We start from the raw sequence: 22,454 nt of genomic DNA, 5'->3' as shown, positions 1-22,454 counted from the left end.
CGTTGTACATAACATATTGTAATTAAAAAATAAAATTATTTGCATCAGTGTGTGTCGTTAATTATATTCCTATAGCACTGCTTCTGAACTTTTTGAATAACTCCATTCTCGAAATGGAAAAGAAGTCGGAATACACTAATGAACCAAACAACATAAAATTAGAAGAAAACATTATTTGTTTATTGGTTCATTTTTGCAACATATGTCTCTATATTTACATGTACCAATTACATCATAAATTAATAATGCTTGGTTTTCGTTCGCTTTAGCATTTTGAGGTGTGCGATTTTTCACTCGCCTAAGTTTTGAGGTGTGCGATATTTCGCTTGCCATGGTGTTTCAAAACCCAAGGACTGGTATTTCCTTTCTGCATAACCCAAAGCATGGATGATATCTATATAATATTATACATGTATGAAGTAAAATGTATCAGCCAATGTTAATGTTTAAGTCAGGTTGTTTTAACAATAACAAAAATTATGAACTATATCATTACTTCCGTGTCATCTTTTTACGTTTACTCTTTCTCAATAACTGGTTTTAAAAATAAACACAAACAGCAATTTCTAAATTAGGCCTCGTATTCACCAAAGCTATTCAGGTCAAAATTGTGGCAGAGATGTTGCATTGCAGATGACATGATTTCTTCTTTGGAGATCAACATTTAAAAAATAATTTCAGAATGCATTTTTTTTTTTTTTTTTTTAATCTCATGACAGGTTTTTTTAGCCACTTTGGGCAAATAAATGGGCGAGTTAAAATAAATACATGTAAAAACTGACAGATAATGTGAATTTTTAAATATTATTATTAATCATTGCTGAACGAAACTTGGACAGTTAATAAAAACTACGAAATGACAAAAACATTGGCTACTTAAAATGTGTAAATATTTAAAGGCCAGGAAAAATTACTAAAATAATTATTACTAAAATTGAACTAGGTTTACCAATCCCAGCAGACTGAGAACCCTGGCAAAAATATTTTTGATAAATCAATTACTGAAAGGGAACTGCTTTGTGAAATAACATTTTTCTTTTCTTTTTTATAAACAGTGCTATATCAAATAAAATGAAAGATTATTAATTGGACCTAAACAAAAAATGTGTGTTTCTGGTTTCCCGACCTATCCTAATTTTATGCAGCAACTCTGAAATTGTTTGAAGCAAAAAAACAACAACATGATCCTGATTTTTTGCAATAGATTTCTGCAAACTAGATTCGGAACACTTTGGTCGGTCTAGGATCAATCCCCGTCTGTGGACCCATTAGGCTATTTCTCGCTCCAGCCAGTGCTCCACAACTGGTGTAACAAAGGCCATGGTATGTACTATCCTGTCTGTGGGATGGTGCATATAAAAGATCCCTTGCTGCCAATTGAAAAGAGTAGCCCATGACGCCATATAACTGTAAATACAATGTGTTGAGTGCGTTGTTAAATAAAACATTTCCTTCCTTCGGAACACTGGCGATTACAGTTTCTCGGTGTGATTTGATTTGTTAAAAAAAAAAGTTCCTACCTACCGAATGAAACCTGAAATACACATGAATATGCTTTTTTAAATATATTTTAGTAGATGACATTGTTTGGCCATTGGATAAAAATGATTGCTTTTGATTGAAAGGATTATTTTTGGATTATTTTTGTTACAAAAGTTTCTGGTTTAAAATTTCTGTACGACAAAGCCAGCTTAAAATTGCCATTGGTGAGTATTTTGCCAATGGCAAAAATCTTTAAAAATTCCTGCAGGTAAGACATTGTTACGTTCAAGCCTGGTGTTTACTGTTTTTATGCAATTCTTTCAGAATATACACACAGGCCTATTAATTAAATGTTATGCCAAAATATTACAAGTAACTCATTTACTAAATATTGTATAATCAGTTAAACCATTTGATAAATTAAATGCAGAAACACAAAGTTACATGTAGTTTCGCATAAACTCAGTTGGCACAAGCACCAGCAAATAAAACCATAGTTCTCATAATTTGCAGGTATCCAACACTTTATCTTACTTTATTAAATTTATTTTCAGGTACTATGACAGTGATCAAGAGGGACTATTTAATGAAGCTCACGTTGTCAATCCTCATCGGAGAGAAGTTGTTGTTAAGGGAAAGGTAACTGTTCCAGACATCCGGTTGCGAATTTAGCAGGATTCAGTACTTCTGCGAATTTAGCAGGATTCAGTACTTATGCGAATCCTGGGGCGTGGCCTAGTGGTAAAGCGCTCGCTTGATGCACGGTCGGTTTGGGATCAATCAACGTCAGTGGGCCCATTGCGCTATTTCTCGCTCCAGCCAGTGCACCATGACTGGTCCATCAAAGGACGTGGTATGTGCTATCCTTTCTATGGGATGGTGCATATAAAAGATCCCTTGCTGCCAATCGAAAAGAGTAGCCCATGAAGTTGCGACAGCGGGTTTCCTCCCTCAATATCTGTGTGGTGCTAAACCATATGTCTGACGCCATATAACTGTAAATAAAATGTGATGAGTGCGTTGTTAAATAAAACATTTCCTTCCTTCTGCGAATCCCAGATTTTAGTTGGAAGCGTAAGATTATGAAACAGAATCCTAAAATATCTATAATAAATCATGTTTGTGATGCTGGCAGAAATCTTGACCCCTTCCCCCCCCCCCCAAAAAGAAAGATTCAATGCCTGTTTATTATTAACAAACCGCAATGGAGTAAATTACATGTACGTTGTACACATCTTTTTATTTTGCCTGTACAAATTAAAAAGGCAAATTTATAGGTATTACTTTTCTGGCAACAACAGTGTTGATTTCCGCATTAAAGATTTTGCATTAGGTCTGTTTTTTCACAAACTGTAAGTCCTAGGTAATTAAAATTTAGTTTATAGTTGCACCTACATGTATTGATGGTCACCACAGTCCAACAAAAAGGTTTATGGTAGGCTAGACATCTAGTGCACCATAACTGGTCAACGGCTGTGGTATGTATTTTCCTGTCTGTGGGAAAGTGCATATAAAAGATCCTTTGCTGCATTAGGAAAAATGACACAGGTTTCCTCTGATGACTACGAGTCAGAATTGACATCCAATTTAACCAATGATTAATTAATGTGCTGTTAAAAAACCAAAAACAATGTTTATAACTGATTTCTCTTTGTTATATATAACTTATTTTTCTTTGTGTTATAACTGATTTCTCTCTGTGTTATAACTGTGATTTCTCTTTGTTTTAACTGATTTCTCTTTGTGTTGTAATTTCTCTGTTATAATTGTGATTTCTCTCAGTGTTATGACTAAACTGATTTTTCTTTGTGTTGTAACTGGGAGTTTTCTTTGCATTATTACTGGCATTTCTCTGTGTTATAACTGATTTCTGTCTGTGTTATAGCTGTGCTTTCTCTGTGTTATAACTGATTTCTTTCTGTGTTATAACTGATTTCTCTCTCTCTCTCTGTTATGACTGATATCTCTGTTATAAGTGTGATATCTCTTTGTTATAACTGTGATATCTCTCTCCGTTATAACTGTGATATCTCTCTGTGTTATAACTGATTTTTTTCTGTCCAGAGAACAACCCGTTCTACAGCTGCGGCCGCTGCATCTGCCTCCCACGACAACGTCATGTGTGAGATCTGCTGTATTCCAGCAGATTGTGTGGTGAGTACACATTTACTTCTTTTGTTATCTCCATTTTTGTCCAGTGTTTACAGACATCTTTCAATAAAATACATTAAATATAATTATATAGACCAATGATAAAGGTATAGTTCAGGGTTGTAATTTTTCAGCTTATTATTTTATTTTATTTTTAAGTAAATAAACATACAGGAGCTGGGTTTGGGTCTGGCAAGTATGGTACCAGTTGAAATAAAAATGAACTGAATAGAATGACAAAACATGCCACGTCTTTGCAGGCGCAAACTACAGATATTGCAGAAGACAACATAGAACATGTGCTCGATTTTGATAGCCTCAGACCCAGCTTCAGATTGTTTTTGGAATTAGATTGGACATGACATGGATGCATTTAAGGACAACTTAAAAAAAAAAAAAAAGCTTCCTTTTTTTTGTTGACCTGAGCAACTCATAAAATTCTCAGGACTCTTCTTCAACATGTGTGTGGCTGCACGACAAAAGGTGCCGGATGTCGCGCATTGTAATATCGCGTAACAGCCAATTACAATAAAATACATGAAAAAAATATTTTTTCCGTTTTTAGCACAAACAGTTTCTAAAACAACTTAACTTTCATACTAATACATAGTTTTTCCTCAAATAAAACAATAAAACATGTTATTTGGTGATTGTGTACAACCTGTCAAATTCTAATTGTCTTTAATTACGCAAGAATTAATCACTTATTTGGCTGAGTTTATTATAAAATCTTGGACTTTTCAACGCCAAGTATTGCATACCACTGGAAAGGTCGTGAACTCTACTTTCTAAATATAGCAAGTGCGCAGATATATTTGTTACGTAGGAGTAATGCGCATTGAGACAATTTCCGTGGCAAAATTCAACAATTACTTTTTCCCAAACTACAAAATAAGAAAAACGTGCGATCGTCTGTTCAATTTATGAAGTAAAAATGCATTTGAAGTAGTACTAAGACTGTGTATGTTGTAATGCGAGACGTGAAACGTATTTAAATCAAGCTAAATCGAGACGAACATGTAAAAAAACAAGTGCCTGCTCGATTCACGGTATCAATTGAGAAAATGGCGGCGCCCGTGAGACCAGCATGTGTAATGACAAAGGAAGCTGAGGTGGTTCGCCAGTTGAATTCGCTGTTAAACATCAATGCCAGTATGAGAAACATTGCTTCTGACGATGTGTTACAAGACATTATTATGGACTACTTTGTAAGTAGGGATCAGAGTGAGTCAGAATCGGATTTCGAATCAAACGAATCTATTTACTGAAATCGAGGTGGTCATCGGGCTCATTACTCTGGTCGTGTTACAACCTGGTATGTGAGAACTTACTGTATGTTCAAAGCTGGAGAACTATTGACTTATGTTTGACTATATATACCTGTCTAGTCATAGCATTCATATTTGGTGTGAGCACTGATAGTTTCTCATTTTATTGATGGTGGATACTATTGTGCATTTTTTTTTTTTTTTTTTTTTTTTTTTTTTTAAGGGGTGGGGGGGGGGAATGTATAATGGAGGTTCAATATAAATTCTTGTCAATGGCATATACTGTTAAAACAAATATTACATGGTTACAGAGTACAGAATAACTTGGTTGGCATATATTATTATTATTAATGAAGATTTCAAGCAATAATGAATCAGGTTTTTTGTGTAAAACTTCGGACTTCATTTTCTCAAAGGTGGTCCTTTGGAAAAAATCATAATTGTATGTACAAAAAGTTCAATATTTCGGAAAGTTTTCATCCGATTTTCATAATTAAAACAGAATTTTGCTCTATAGAATGTGCTTTATCTTATTCCTTCAAAAACATCTTTTTTTTTTTTTTTGGACCATGTGGCACCTTTTGTCATGCAGCCACACATATGGTCAATGGCACTTAGTGAAGTTGTTGCCCCAGAAGCCAAAGTATATGCTGTCCCTTGCTGCTATGTGGTAGGAGTAGTCTATGGTGACAAAGTCAATAGGTTTGACATCCTCTATTTATCTAGACCAAGTGTTACCTTATGTTCGGCCCTTGAAATAAAGATCATCTTGCAATAGCAATTTAGTTTTTAAAAATAATTATAGTAGGGTCAATATGGCACCTAACCCCCCAAAAATTGCAAGAAAACGTTTTTTGGTGGTTTTATGTGTTGTTGGATCTGGAGAACAACATGAAAAGTTGGACAGAATTGGACCACCAGAAAAGGGTCAAACATGACGTCAAAAGAAAATGGTTGTTGGGCTAAAACAATGACTAATATTTACGATTTCTGCTGAGTTCCACTTGTTTCAAACCACTGTAAGTATGAACAATACTTACATAAACTAATATCTTTGTATGAGAATTATTCTATAGCACCATGAGGTCCCTTTATGACGGCATGCAGTGGCGGATCGGGGTGGGTGGTGTGGGGTGTGTGCACGGTCCGCACGCCCCCCTATTCGCGGCAGACGTTTTATTTTTTACGTTGTATTTTACTCTCAAGATTGCAGGAAATCTCATCTACGGCACATCTGTGTGCGCGCACCACCACCCCCCCCCCCCCCCCCCCCCCCCCCTTATAGAAACTCCTGGATCCGCCACTGGCATGACGAGGAGGAGAACCCAAAAATTTGCAAAATAACATGTCTCTAGCCATTGTTCCTACTTTGACAATAACCCACCAGATCAGTCTTGTTCCTCTTCATCTGATATTGGCTTCTGTGACATATTATCACAATTGCTATCCTGGCAATGTCCACAGGAACTTGTACAGTCCATTCCATGCTTTCTACAGCTGCATCTGAGCGTGTTACAACCAGCTGAACAGTTGCAGTGGATCATCTGAAGTAGAATGTCAAGAGCAGGACTCTTATCCATCATAATCGGAACTAATCTTTCGCAATGAACATCCCAACCCCATTCAGTCGGGTCCATACCCTCACTAGTGCCCATCCACACCATAATTTGATAGTGCGTCCTCAGAGAGTGAAATTTCGTGGCTGAAGCCTTTGGAGGAATTTGTTCTGGTGTGACAAAGGTCTTAGCTGTTGCAACCTTCTTACAAAGTAAACTATACCTCATGGATTCCAGGGAGTCACTTTGATTGCCCTGGAGCCAGCATTTTCCACAGCAACTTTGTCATTCTTGTGTGAACAAATGACTGTTGAGCAACTACATAAGACCAAATCATCCTTGATGATCCTTTGGAAACAGGTTTTTTTTCCAATCCCAAATATCCTGGACGTTGTATCACATCCCGTAAATGCATGGGTAAACAGAAGTTCAACACATACTCTATCACTTAGTAGTTGTTTTAGAAACCCCAATGTTATAAACATATGGTGTGGATTTGTCTGAGCGAAAGTAGATATCCTTGCAATGCTTAACCTTTGCATGATACAGGAGGAGGATCAACAAGTCTGTGTCTTCCCCGATGAGAGTTGTAGACTTGTAGGAAGTCATAGAAATGGCTGCTTGCACTATATCCACGTCTGCATCTCCCTCAGCCTGGATGACATCACAGCCTTTGTGCTATAAGCAGCCAGCAATGAGATCAATCATAGTCTGTTTGTTTGTCTCGTTTGAAAGGAAATCCTCCTTTTTCCCAACAAACTTAGTTGCATCTGATATGTTGACTATATTTGTGATCTTATTTACACCACGTCGTTGATGTGTGTTGTCCTTTATGCTTGGCCCTTCGCCATAGCCGTCAAAAACAACAGTGGCACTACCATAGTGATTCAAAGTGAATGACGCATATGTATCAGCAATTGAACTGTACGTGGATCCCTCATTCCATTTCAAACAATGTAGAAGAGATCCTCCATCTAGAACATAGTGCTCGGTGTCTGGAATAGCCTGACAAACTGCATCATCAGATAGGGCAGCGACATGATTCCTCAATGCTTCCACCAGTTGTGTCTTATCAGGTTTGCGTAAACAATTCTTGGCTTCAAATAAAGATGGTGGATATGGGCAAAGTTCGTAGCTCATTACATCATTAAGGCAGAGATCTTTTGTATTTCGTTTGTGCGAATATGAAAACACAGACTGTCCTTCCATCTTTTTCACTACATCACTGCCTACTGCATAAAGGTCATGCACATTTACATCTTCATTGGCACTGATTCCAGTTATTATATTGCGCAATTTTGCATTATTAGAGAATGGAGAATGTTCGCTGATAGTATAGACATTCCTAGTGATTTCCTGCATGGCATAGTTGTAAACTGATGTTACAGTGGAAGACATTGTCCAAACAGCTCTCTGATGTTCCGACATGCCACTTCCTCGTGTAAGCCTCCTGTACTTTTAAGGGACCTCATCAGTGTTTGTTTGATCACTAGATCTGAACTAAGACCAGCCCAATACTGGTTGGTGTGTCTGATGACATGGAATCCATTTGTGAACTTCTGATAAACTGCAGGGTTGTCAGTTTCCAATGCGTTCATCTTCTGAAGGTATAAATAAGCAGACTTCAGGTAATTTGCATGCCCAGCCGCTACGAATATGGGTAGACAATCGGATATAGCATGGAGGTGCATTTTCCATGATCCTGTACGGTCAGCCTCGATTAGTTCCCTGGCAACTCCAAGCATTTGCTGATAATTCAGCCATAGTTTACTTGTTTTCGAATAATCTTATAATTCACCTTTTTTCAAGGTCAGCGCATCATCAATCCTTTTGATACAATCAGACTTCAGCAAATAATCTAAATCAATTTCACCGGTCTTCAGTTCAGTGTATAACTATTCAAGTTCTTTCAAGTGATTTGCAGTGCCTGGTAAATCATCAATGAATTTAGCTACAATTAGATCTGTAAGGCACTGATCAACAAGAAAATGCCCACGAAATGCTCGCTGCACAGCTTTTCCAGTTATCATATGTATTACTGCATTTCCACCGTATATTGTCTCCATGATGTCCCTCAGACCACTCCCATCCATCAGTGTTCCTATGGCCCCCAAAAGATTCATGAATGTATGGAAGCTCCCTAATAACAACACAACATCTCTTAGTGGACTGTTGTCTGATATCTCGTTTATAATCTCTGAAGCTTTCCAAAACAGCGGCTGGTCGAACGTAATGATTGGTTGGACGTTGTGTTTACCAGCGAGCTTGCATATGTACTCAAGTGTAGAGAAGATACATGTCATGTCTCCAGAGTACAAGTCAATCATTGGTAGGAAGACTATGGAAGACTGGCCAGGATGAACACATTCCTTGTGTAACAGATGCATCATTCCCTGCCAATTGGGTGAAGTTTGCCTGAATCGAATGGACATCTCCCACAATAGATCAATGTTATGATCAAATGCACTTAGAAATGGAAAGGCTGAAATTCAACATTGCGACGAATGTTTTTTGCCCAACGGTATTCCTTAATGTCAACCTTTGTCATATCAATGAGTTTCAAGTCAGATATATTTCGCCTTTGAATCTTGTGATTAACTTGGTTTCCTGGTGTTGTGGTTACAATCATCCCCATTCCATGGAAAGTGCCTTTTCCATCTAGGGTAACTATGTTGTGATCGACGTTATCTGCCGCAAATAACAACATCATATCATCGTAATCTCCACCTAAGACATCGGGTGCAACTGAACAAGGGGCATTCTCCTCAAACCTTTGCACTTCAGAGTATGAAGAGCAAAACCCCATAGTAGACAAACTGTCTATCAGGAATCGAGATCTGAATTATATGGTGCAACTGCACTGCAAGCCCAATCTGTAAAGGTGATATGGCAATCCTTGGACGAACTGTTTGAACGATGGACTGGCCAGTACTTGCCATTTTTCTACGAGTGTCCTTTCCAACGAAAAGGTGCCGAAGCATAGACCGCAAACTTTCTGGTACATATTGCAAGGCAGGCTCTAGTTTTAGTTCTGAAGCATTTGGATACTGGTCATTCACAGGCATAGTCATAGCTTTGATATCACTTGAGGAGTCTAGCGGCAGTTTCTGTAATGGCTCTCTTCTGGGCTTCCTCATCTTCATTCGGCATGCTGAAGTAACTTCGAAGGATTCGTCCAGTCTTTTCATGGAAAGTCACAATGTCATGTATCCCCTCACCCACAGCTACAAATATCGAGTCTCCGTAGTGTTTCATCATTTGGGTCTTTAGATACTGATTCCCATAGACAACAGACTCGTTATCATTTAAATACTCCTTCATTTTATTTGCAAGGTCGCTAATAGTAAACTGTTCTTCATCATTGTCCTCAAAGAAAGCACACATCTTAAAAAATGCTTGTTCCTGGTCCGTGTCCCTTGGTCTCCCAACTTTCTTTCGTTTACTACCACTAGGATCTACCCTATACTGCATAGGAATATCCCGAAAAGTGCGAAAATGTACATCACAAGAATGATGGTACAAACAGTCTGCTGCATGCAAATCTCTGCCATAATATTCAACGCGTCCTTTGACAGTAAATGCCCATTCATCACCACGTCTCGTACAGCTGACCAATATTTTATCTACAAATGAATCTGTTTTTACACAGCTATAGTCATCACAATTAGCAAGTTTGGTGCCCTGATTTAACTTCACAACTTTATTCCCACAGAATAAGCAGTCCGTTTTGCTATTGTAAGGGCCAACTGAAAGACGCGCACTTCGTTTGAGAGATGGGGTAGAACACAACTTAGTTTTCTTGTGTATTGCAATATCTTTTTTATTGATGTAATTCAAACGACACGATTTGTGCACTACAGTTCCATCTGCTACAATGATGTCATCACCTTTCTCGATACTTGAATTGTTAATACCTTTGGCTCCCTTTTTACCAATTTTAACGTAGTCTTCATTACCTAATTCCTTCTGGCATAAAGGACATTTTGCTTGATTTGTGCTAATTTTCAAGCCCTGAAATTGCAACGGCAGTATATGTCACTAGCTGTTGTTGTTCATCATATATGTATGTGGTCTATTCCTGCGAATGAAACTATAATGAAAATTTATGCGGTTGGGGTAAGATCATCATCAGTGCAGTATCACATTCAAAATCATAGAAGAAACTGTTCTACGGAGGTCGCAGCGATGACTGTGTGTGTCATCCTTTCACGAATATGACATATTTTACAAGTGACTGAAGTGACGTCGTGGATGACGTCACATTAGGATGACGTCACGTTTCTAGTTCAGCAATGATTTATATACTTTCTACTAATGCTAAAAAATAGTTTGTGAACTTAAAAAGGTTGGAAACGGTAGAATCCATCAGCTAATAGTAGATATTTGCATTTTCCTCCCTTGGCAGCCATCTTTCTTTGACGTCATGTTTTGACCCTTTCGAGTGGTCCAATATCGTCCAACTTTTGATATGATGTTCTCCAAATATAATAGTACAAAAAAACATCATAAAACGTTTTCTTGCAAATTTTTTAGGGTTTGGGGTATTTTCAGCTTATTTTGACCCTACTATTAGGTAAATACCCGATAATGCTAAAAATGCTGTTATTATTAATTTTACAAGAGGTGGGTTTTTTTTCGTGTCATCACTGATGATTGCCATCACAAATTTTGAGAGCTGCATGTTAGATACCAAATAGCCATAGTTTAAAATATTCTGCAGTTTCACTTTTTCTTTAGCCATGAATACATCATTTTCTTCCTTTTCAAGTATATTTTCAAAAATAAAACTGTAAAATATCACCCTGTCCACTTATAATCTGGGGATAAGACATAAAAGTTCAGTGGTAAATTTCTCACCTGATGCGCAGTCAGTCTAGGATTGATTCCTGTCAGTGGGCCCATTGGGCTATTTCTCCTTCCAGTCAGTGCACCACGACTGGTATATCAAAGACCGTGGTATGTGCTGTCCTGTCTGGGATGATGCATGTAAAAGATCTATTGCTACTAATGGATAAATGTAGCAGGTTTCCTCTCTAAAACTGTATGTCAAAATTACCTAATGTTTGACATCCAGTAGCCGATGATTATTAAATCAATGTGTTCTAGTGGTGTCATTAAACAAAACAGATTTTAACATTTAATTTAAAAACTGTTGGTTTAAATTTCAAGAAACCATGAGGGGTTTTTTTCATGATGGATTTTTATTAGGGTTTTTTTATTGTATTTTTGTTAATCAGGAGATGACCGGTCTGGAGTGTGGCCACCAGTTCTGTAAGAAGTGTTGGGAAGATTACCTCACAGCTAAAATCTGTGATGAAGGCATGGGTCAGACGATATCGTGTGCAGCGTTCGCTTGTGATATCCTTGTAGATGATGCCACAGTCATGTAAGCTGCATTTTCTTCTCTGTCATTCTTAGGACCGGCCTCGGTGGCGTCGTGGTTAGGCCATCGGTCTACAGGCTGGTAGGTAATAGGTTCGGATCCCAGTCGAGGCATGGGATTTTTAATCCAGATACCGACTCCAAACCCTGAGTGAGTGCTCCGCAAGGCTCAGTGGGTAGGTGTAAACCCACTTGCATCGACCAGTGATCCATAACTGGTTCAACAAAGGCTATCCTGCCTGTGGGAAGCGCAAATAAAAGATCCCTTGCTGCTAATCGGAAAGAGTAGCCCATGTAGTGGCGATAGCAGGTTTCCTCTCAAAATCTGTGTGGTTCTTAACCATATGTCTGATGCCATATAACTGTAAATAAAATGTGTTGAGTTCGTCGTTAAATAAAACATTTTTCTTTCTTGTCTGTCTATCATTCCCATATTCCAAATTTTAGCACATATTAGCAGGGCTAGCTCTGACACTCGCCAATTTACAAATTTTAAAAACAATTGGCAATTTTATTTTTAATTTAGCGACTTTTTTTAAAAATTTAGCGACATCATTTCATAAAATAACAGAAAATAACTATGCAATAGATAATTTGGCAAAATTGTTTGCTGACCTAGAGCTAGCTAGCCCTGGCTAGTTTCTGTATTTTTTTTTTTTTTTTATAAAGTATTTTCCCATAAATTGTTGTTTGGAATCATGGATGTTACTGCTCTATACAGTTTTTATCACTAATTTCTATCTTTTGAGTGACAATTTGACTAGTAGTGTTTGTTCTAGAAATCCTAGTGATCACTTTAAATGTTTAAAGGGACATTCCTGAGTTTGCTGCATTGTAAGATTTTTTGACTAATAAAATATTTCTACGATTAAACTTACATATTAAATATATTTTCTTGTTTAGAATATCAGTGTTTGTATATTTAATGTGTTTCTTGTCATCTTAATATTTGTAAGAAGCCCAAACTGGATTTTGTCTTCAAATAATTTCGTACGTACGAAAAAATTATTTTAGGGAGGGGGGAAATGTAATTTAACCTAGTACATATATAAGAACTGTCAGAAACATGTTTAATATACAGCCACTAATATTTTATGTAGAGAAATATATTTCCTATATAATTACAATCATTAAAAAGTCTCTGTTAGTCAATAACATCTTTAAAATTGCAGCAAACTCAGGAATGTCCCTTTAACAGATCTTTTGAAAATTTAATTTTGTTTTTCTTCTGCAGGTCCCTTATTAAAGATGCAAGAGTAAAATTAAAATACCAGCATATAATAACAAATAGCTTTGTAGAGGTAAGTACAGATTTTTTTTAATTTCAAAAATATTATCTATATGAATCTAGACATTACATTAGAATAGAGTTTTCATCAAAGCTGTTTATTGATGTTGTATAAAGACTGAAAACAGAACATAATCAGTTATTAGTCCCCTACCGGTCTGACTTGAAATTATTTGAGTAGAGCTTTATCATGTACTGTTTCAGATCAAGTTTGACTTTTATGGCAGTTTACCCATTTTTGACAGAGTTATGGCCCTTGAACTTTGGAGATATGAACATTTGTTTTCCTGGACTTTTATTTTTGCCATGCCTCAAGATATTGAGGTGAAGTTTTGTGTATAGTTTTATCATGTTCTATGGAGATAAGACAGTTTGTTAGGCCCTGTAAGAAATATGTATGTATTGCTTTGGCAGTACTCTCAGAATGCCTGTTATCATGATAGTAGTTGGATGTAGTCACAAGTATAGGCAGGCTGTGAATTTAGCAGAATTCTAGGGATGTGAGAGCTACGCATAAATGTGCTTTTCCATTTTGTCTAAAAACAACAACAAAAACCAAAAAAAAGAACAATGCGCCTTTTGGCTGACGGAGACTGCCGTGCCACGCACAAGAGTTAGATCGCTGCGATTGGCCAGTTTTGTCCAATCTAGGATATGCTATTTGAAAGCCTTTGTTCGACTTGGGAAGAAAGAAGGTGAGCAATAAGCTTTTTTGTTCCAGCCCCTCTCACATCCCTGTAATTCTGTGCTTCTGTGAATCCTAGATTTTTGATCGGAAGCACATGATTATGAAATGAAATCCTAAAATATCTCTATTACATCATTTTGGAGCCTTTTACAGCCGTAAACCCACTCACATGACAGCCAGGATTTGAGTTTTTAAAAATATTAATAATAACAATAGCAATGTACTTCGTATGAAATGAATAGAGTTTTGTCCTTAAGTTATTACTAACTAGATTTTAATAAAAATGTCTTTCTTATTTTTTGCCTGGTTTGAGATACGAATGCTAAGGATATGCTGTTGATTGTTTTCTGTTTGTTTTTCAGTGCAATAGGCTTCTACGTTGGTGCCCAGCTCCAGACTGTGGCCATGTTGTGAAAGTAGCGTATTTTGACACAAAACCAGTTACCTGTGTCTGTGGTCATATATTTTGGTAAGAATGGATGTGTGTCATGCATGTATACGATAATGCAATATTAAATATTTATACTTACAAATTTAGCAGGCCTCTGAAAATTGTGGGGCAGGATTTAGCTCAGAAAGTTGAGTGCTCACTTGAGGTGCTTGTGTCGTAGGATCAAACCACTTCAGTGGATTCATTCAGCTGATAGGTTTTTTCTCATTCCAACTAGTACACCACAACTAGACAAAGGCCGTGGTATGTGCTTTACTGTCTGTGGTAAAGTGCATATAAAAGATCCCTTGCTGCATTAGAAAAAATGTAGCAGGTTTCCTCTGATGATCTGTCAGAATTACCAAATCTTTGACATCCAATACCTGATGATTAATTAATCAATGTGCTCTAGTTGCGTCGTTTGACAAAACAAACTTTGAACTTGAAATTGTGCAAAAGTATTTAAAAAATTTTGCTCATGTGTCATGTCATGTCATGTCATAGGGTTTTACGTGCACATTCAGAACAAGCTGTTGTAGCGCACGCCTGTCGTGGGCACAAGAGCCGGCCTTGGCCGGCTCCTCCGTCCATGACAGGAAAGGTGGGGAGAGGGGAAAGGAGGGACCGCCTGCACTGGCAGGTGCATGGGAGCACCAGCAGCCAGTAGAAGGCGGGTGGGGGTGGTGGTGGTGCTATGGAATTTGAATGGAGCAGTTAATGCCAAAGAGAAAAGGGTGTGCAATTTTGATTGAGGGAATTTGGCGCAATTTTGAACGGTCGGTCGAAAGGTAAATGGCCGAGCTAATATAGGTTTTGATATTAGTGAATCGAGAGTAGCTCGTTAATTTTAGACCTCTACGATGCTGTGGTGTCTCCCTAGGTTGCCCATAGGGCCCTTATAAAGGGCCTGACCACTCAAGTCTAGCTTTATGTAACCCATTTTCCATTTGTATATTGTACATAAAAGTTCATCCTTTATATGGACATAACAAGTTATACAAAATAAAATATTCGGAGCCCTGATTTTTGACCCTGGTACTGATGTTATGCAATGCCAAAGTTGTTATGCAAGGTTAGACGTAGGACTGGCAGAGACATGGTGTGTTTATTTGTAAAAAAAAATTATTAAAAAAACAAAAAAATTAAGTTTTATATTGGGCATTCATTACGTTTCAGAGTAGGAGACTATCTGTCATTTGTGAAACACCTTAACTTTTTCGCGTCTGTGCTTGAATCACGTCGTGGACTGAGCCTTATGATGTCATGAAGTATGCATCTAAAGGTGTTTTTTTTTTCTTAAACTCCCAACAGATAATGCAAAGAAATTAAAGAGTAATTTATAATTTCATTGGGTATGTTTCATAGTGAGGACAATTTCTAGGCCTGACCCATTTCATGTTATTTGTTAAAATTGTTAATTTTGCCAACCAAGGGCTTGGTAAGTAGGTCTGTTATGTCTAAAATACACAATTTCATATATCTGATACCACATATCGTTAGTTGGATCATGTTTCAGTTCACTCATGGTATAAAACGTATATGATGTTAACTAGTACAAACACTACAGGATGAAACCCGATGTGCCTATCTGAAAGACTTACCTGCTTTTGAATAGTGGTATCGGGTTTCTTCTTGTAGCATTTGTACTAGTCATTGACATGTTAGTTTAAGCTCATAAATGCACTAAAACGTGATCCAACTAAAGGTATTTGGCATCAGAGTTATGATACTGTGTGTATTTTAGACACAGTACTTTCTGACACCTCTTTCATCAAACTTGTCAAAATGAAAAGACACCGTCACATCTATGACGTTATTTAATTAGCTGTGCACCCTCACATTACAAAAGGGTTAAACATTGTAATTAATATGTAAAAGATAACCAATCCCAAAATTAGAATAACTGTAATAGCTAATGAAATACATTGAATGTCCGTTTACTTTCACAAGCCTGCCAATGACATTGCAACCTGATTGTAGGTTTTAAATGCTAAAAACATTTTCTGCTTTTGTAGTTTTTCCTGTGGAGAAAACTGGCATGATCCAGTACGGTGTAAATGGCTTCGCAAGTGGATCAAGAAATGTGATGATGACAGCGAAACCTCCAACTGGATTGCTGCCAATACGAAGGTAGATAATCAAATAGAAAAGTACATGGTCATTTACAATTGTAGCTAACTACAAGGTATATTGTTAGGTACTAAAGAAAACGAAGACATCTGATGATGTATGCAAATGTGTGTTGGTTATATATTAAGTTGCCTTTTATTGAGGGGAGAGGAATACATAATCTGGATGGTCAGACAGAACAGAATAATGACTGTCAAATACTAAACATGGTGAGATGTACAGCCATGTCCAGTAATAATTCATTTTGAATACAGGGTGTGCCTACATTTATGCACAATTTTAAAATGTTTTATTTACTACAGACATGAAACAATTTGTAGTGTATTTCTGATTATGCACTGCTTATTTGGTGAGAAACACATTTTACTACGTAAATTCACAGTGTTCACAGAGAAAATGATCTTTGAATGCTTAGTTGCGCTGATACACTGGACAACATTGTAGTGGTAAATAATAAGATATAAACAGCAGCAGATGATAATAACATACAATCAGCAGTAGGTGACGGTAAAGTACAAAGGTAATGATAATCTACAAAGATACATGGTGTTAAAATTTTGTTCACACTTGAAGTATATTCTTTCGTCACTTCCAACATCAGTAAAATTACAGATGGTGACAATAGCTTTGTTTGCTTTAATACATTGAGAAACCAGGGTGTTGTTTTTTTAATATGCCCATCTATGGGTCGTATAATGGTATGGCGTTGTCTGTACGTTTGTCCGTGCGTCCATCTGTTAACTTTTTCTTGTCAGGACCGTATCTTGCATACAGATGCATACAAGACCATCAAACCTCACATGTAGGAACAACTTGGGATGGCGGTATGTCATGTACTATTACTAGGTCACTGTGACCTACTTTTCATGGTCTACTGCACAACAGTAAATCCTTGTCCAGACCATATCTTGCATACAGATGCATACAGGACCATCATAGAGGACCATCAAACGTCACATATAGGAACAACGTTGAATGGTGGTGTGTCGTGTACCTTTACTAGGTCACTGTGACCTACTTTTCACAGTCTACTGCACATAACAGTAAATCATTGTCCACATCATATTTTGCATACAAATGCTTTCAGGACCATCAAACCACATGTAGGAAAAACTTGGGATGGTGGTTGGTCCAACACAAACAGTTCATCCATCCCATTGCAAAAATTTGACATAATTAGAACTGAATCATACCCGTAACATATTCATTAATATAGATATGGTTTTCCATCAAACTCCTGATGGGCGTATCATGTAGCTCAACGGTACTCTTGTTGTGTTTAGGAATGTCCGAAATGCCATGTGACGATAGAAAAAGATGGAGGCTGTAACCACATGGTTTGTAAAAACCAGAACTGCAAAGCTGACTTCTGCTGGGTTTGTCTTGGTCCGTGGGAGCCCCACGGCTCATCATGGTAAGATCTCTACAGGTGTCTCATTACTATTGCAAGCATACAAATATACCGATGGCCAAAAGGATCTTTACAAGGCTTGAAATTGTCTTATAGAAAACCAACAAATGGTATGGTTGGATATGAAAGTATCATGAAGTTCAATTTCCAAACATGACAATGCACGTCATGCAGGGCTAGTTCTGCCATTTGCCAAATTCGCCAGTTGTGAATTTTAAGAACAATTGGCGAATAATATTTTGTGTAATAGTTGATATTTTGTTTGAAAACAGCTATAGATTTTACATTTTAAAAATAATTTGACGAAATTTTCTGACCACCCAGAGCTAGCCCTGTTATACATGCAAAGTGTTTGTAAGGTGGTTTTTAAATTGGTTATTTTCGATTAGCAACAATATTTATCAAATTTTAAAATTGTTTGTATGTAAAGTTTCTTTTGGAAGTCAGTATATTAGCTATCTATGTAGCAGTTAAACCTGAAAAACTTTGTTTAATGTACTTCCTTGAGGAAGAAAATAGTATCTGTGACATTCTACTGAAACAGTACATCTAGTCTGTTTGAAATATTACCACTCTACTTTGAGAGGTCTGAAATGAGAGAAATGACAACAGTCTTTGAATTGAATACATGCAAAACATCACCTATTTTGGCATTTGGTTCCAGAGGCAGTAATTTACTTGTTTTGCATCACAATTATGGGAGCTATTGATCCCCACCCCCACTGCGTTTTCGACCCTACATTTCAATTCCAACAAGATAAAGTATGGAAACGGAACTATTTTCAATGGAAACAATTCATCTCTTCTGATTGGATGCATTATTTCAACACAGTCAAACAGTATGACACACACCATGGAGCCATTGGGTTATCTCCGGTTTGACACACTATATGGAGCCATTGGGTTATCTTCCCTGTGGTCTTGTAAGTGGAAAGGGCATAACAAACGTTTTTCTACAAACTGCAGAAGTTTGTCCTCTCATTGGAATCTTAAGTTATTTCCACGGGTAAAATTTAACTTTCACCTACTCAGGCCAGGTGAGTAGAAAACGAAAGGGGCAAGTGATTATTACAGGTTTATTTTAGTAGGATTAAGCTAGAAATCCATGTGTACATATTGTGCTGATGATGCATATTAGAATGATCACCAAGGAATTCGGGATTTAATATATTGCACATTTCACATTACCTACATATATGGAAGCGCTTCATTTGATTTCTATATAAACTGTTGTTTATGCACTGTGTATACATGTTTTTAGCCACAAATACTGCGTATGTGTTAGTACTATGGATTGGGATGAGTAACCTTTCTAAACTACTAATTCCCTGAGCGAATGGAAATATATATATATAAATATGGGATCACACCTTCATTAGCACAAAAATGCATCCATAGTATGAGGAAGTTAAACGTGTTGCTGGTATTCAGTGCCACATTACATCTTTTGTTCTTTATACCGATATTATGATGCTAATCATGACTGAAATGTGCTCTACAATTCTAAAGTCCGAATCTAATTGTTAACAACTACGATAAATTACTATCCTACCTTTAATTACTGTTACATTTCCCCCAAATTTTGTCCAGAGACAAGTGAAAAAACCATTACAGTTAAAAAGATTCCACATATGAGACTGTAACGATGTCGCCAGTATCAACTTCGCTGAGATAGCATAGGGCAAAATACATGCAGTTTTCTGCTGTCTCCCATTTTGCTTTTTTATGGAATACTCTTCAAGAGGGTGAAAGCCTCCAAAGTATGTGTCATAATTAATATAAAATCAGTTATCTCTGTTGGTATCTTTAAAAAAATAAAAAATTATAATAATTAAAAAAATTAATATGACGTCATCACTTTTGCTTTTATATCATAACATGTTATGATGTTGTTAGATTAAGTCATATCCTTTCACCCCTCTAGGAGAATATTCCATAAAAAGTCAAAATGGCAGCCGGCACAAAATTACATGCTTTTTGCCCTATGCGATCTCTGAAGTCAATATAGGTGACATGGTTATCATCTAGTATGTGGAATCTATGTTGTTGAAATGGGTTTTTTCAAGATTTCTATGTGGACAAAATGTGCGTAAAATCTAACGAAAAATAAAGGTAGGAGAGCAATTTATCGTAGTTGTTAACAATTTGGTTCGGACTTTAGGTGTTCTCCAATTTCTTTTATCAGTATATTTTTTAATCTTTAGCCAGGTTCCACTTCTTTTTAATTCTGTTCTTGGCAATCCATGTACCATCTGAATAAAAAGTAAATTTATTCAGCTTTTCTGGTGTATCAAAGCTTGGTATGTGCTGTCCTGTCTGGAAATGTACATATAAATTATAAAGGTCCATTGCTGTAAAGAAAACATATAGTGAATTTCCTCAAAGACAGAATTACCAAATATTTGACATCCAATAGCCTATGATTAATAAATTAATGTGCTCTAGTGGTGTCATTAAACAAAAAACTAATTTTAAACCGGGAATCTTGGGGTTTTTTGTTTTTAGTTTTTTCAGTTTGTTTTATTTAAACTTGTATTGATAATATTCTTTTTTGTTTAAAGGTACAACTGTAACCGGTACAATGAAGATGTAGCAAAGAAAGCTAGAGATGCACAGGAGGTACACTTTGTTTTTTGTTTTCTACTAGTTGCCTATTTTTTCACAGGACTATGAAATATAGATGTTTAAATGCGAATTAAACCTTTATTTGCCAAATTTATTTCATTATTAATTTTCCTAAAATATAATTCGAAAAATACTTGTCTTTTGTGGATCTAAAGCCATTTTGGATTACTAAATTTTGAATTTGGCTACAAACTTCTTTTTTTTTTTTTTTTACTAAATTTGTCAAATTGCTAATAATTTTGGGTCCAGCTTACACCCTGTATAAAGGTGCATCGTTCCAATAGTATGGCTTTTATTTTGTTTTAACTATTATGAAGCTATGATTTTACCAATAATGTACTTCATATTTCATGTCTCACTAAGACCCGCTTACCATTAACACAATTCCACGTGCATTTTATCATGCATATTTCTGCATACGGAAATGTGCTTATATACATCTTGAGCTTTCGCAAGTGGATTACTATAAAAAAAACTTTACGTTGTAGGAGTTTGCTTTAAGCCAAAAGTAAATACTTAATGTTATGACGTCACCGCACTGGAAAAAATTGAATAACTTTTTTTCCCAGCGCGCTATATGAAAAAGGTACGATGTAAATACACTGTATTGATAAACTCGCATGCGAAATCGCTTTAATGGAAAGCGTACCTCAGAATGATGACATGGGTTTCCAAACAAATTGCAGTCGTTTATTATTATTGCTGCATATTCTTTTGTTTTAGAAATCAAGATCTGCCCTGCAGCGTTATCTATTCTACTGCAATAGATACATGAACCATATGCAGAGTTTGAAATTTGAAAGCAAGGTAAGACAACTCACTTTGACAAATCAGTGAATCCATAAACAGGGTGTAGGGTTTGAAATTTTAAAGCAAGGGGAGACAACTCTACTTAATATTTTGGTTCTAATAGTAAATTAATTGGGCAAACATTACAACCGGTAGTTCAGTATTACAGTAGGTTTTATGACCACCAAAGATCTTGAAGGACGATTGGGATCAGAAGTGAAATTTGAAAGTTGACGTTTTTTTTATCAGTAAATTTATCAACAAAACAATAACAACTGTATGATCAACTGAATGAAAAAGATTGACAGAAATAATGTTCCACAGTGATTAATGGACCTTCCTGGAAATTATCAAAATCAAGAATGACACCCCACATACGTGTACGGGCAACTGCTTGATGCATGTGCAAACTATGGAATGTGTTACAGTGTGTTGATAAACAGACCTGAACGTTCTTTACTAGGATGTCTGTGGTCAAAACATATGTTCTGTCTAATAGTTGTTATTAACATTAATATTTCAGGTTCCCCTACTTTTTTTGAAGAGTATATATACAGGTTATGTCACTTTTCATGAATATTGCCTGTTATTAAAGATTTATGATTATTTAATTTATCTATTCACTGGCATTGTCTGCTTATAAAGATTTGTTTTGTTGTGTGCATTTTCTATTAAAGATTTGAAGTTAGATGCTTCTGTTCATGGGTATTGTCTATTAATTTTTTCTATAGTTAATTGCATTTGTTTATGGATAAATTGTGTATTAAAAATTATCTTTTTTGTAGTTTATGCATCTTTTTTATGATTATTGTCTATTGTTATTGAGTATTCGAAGACGAAGAAGAAGAAGAAGAAGAAGAAGTCTATTATTAAATATTTGTTTCATAGTTACTTGCATCTATTCATGGATATAGAGCGGGACATAACCCAGTGGGAAAACGCACATTGGATGCGCAGTCATTGTAGGATCTATCCCCGTCGGTGGGCCTTTTGGGCTATTTCTCGCTCTAGCCAGTGCACCACAACTGGTATATCAAATGCAATGGTATGTGCTATCCTGTCTATGGGATGGTGCATATAAAAGATCATTTGCTACTAATGGAAAAATGTAACGGGTTTCATCTCTATGACTGTGTCAAAATGACCATATGTTTGACATCCAATATCTGATTGATAAATCAGTGTGCTCTAGTGGCATCGTTAAACAAAACAAACTATTCCTGTATATTGTCTGTTAATAAAGATCTGTTTTGT

The 22,454-nt window shown here is 36.4% G+C and overlaps 1 protein-coding gene across 1 annotated transcript in view; it reads left to right on the top strand.

Moving 5' to 3' along the window:
* LOC121385443 (E3 ubiquitin-protein ligase arih1-like) overlaps positions 1 to 22,454 on the top strand; it is a 34,096-nt gene that overhangs the window by 5,711 nt on the left and 5,931 nt on the right. Inside the window, exons 3-11 of the mRNA XM_041516129.1 lie at positions 2,037 to 2,121; positions 3,547 to 3,636; positions 11,695 to 11,843; positions 13,074 to 13,140; positions 14,178 to 14,284; positions 16,261 to 16,375; positions 17,659 to 17,789; positions 20,348 to 20,405; positions 21,135 to 21,218. Of these exons, the coding sequence (XP_041372063.1) occupies positions 2,037 to 2,121; positions 3,547 to 3,636; positions 11,695 to 11,843; positions 13,074 to 13,140; positions 14,178 to 14,284; positions 16,261 to 16,375; positions 17,659 to 17,789; positions 20,348 to 20,405; positions 21,135 to 21,218 (886 nt within the window). The remainder of the gene's footprint in view (positions 1 to 2,036; positions 2,122 to 3,546; positions 3,637 to 11,694; positions 11,844 to 13,073; positions 13,141 to 14,177; positions 14,285 to 16,260; positions 16,376 to 17,658; positions 17,790 to 20,347; positions 20,406 to 21,134; positions 21,219 to 22,454) is intronic.

The sequence above is a fragment of the Gigantopelta aegis genome, chromosome 2, assembly GCF_016097555.1.
Source record: "Gigantopelta aegis isolate Gae_Host chromosome 2, Gae_host_genome, whole genome shotgun sequence".
NCBI lineage: Eukaryota > Metazoa > Mollusca > Gastropoda > Neomphalida > Peltospiridae > Gigantopelta > Gigantopelta aegis.
This window is presented reverse-complemented; position numbering and strand designations above follow the sequence as displayed.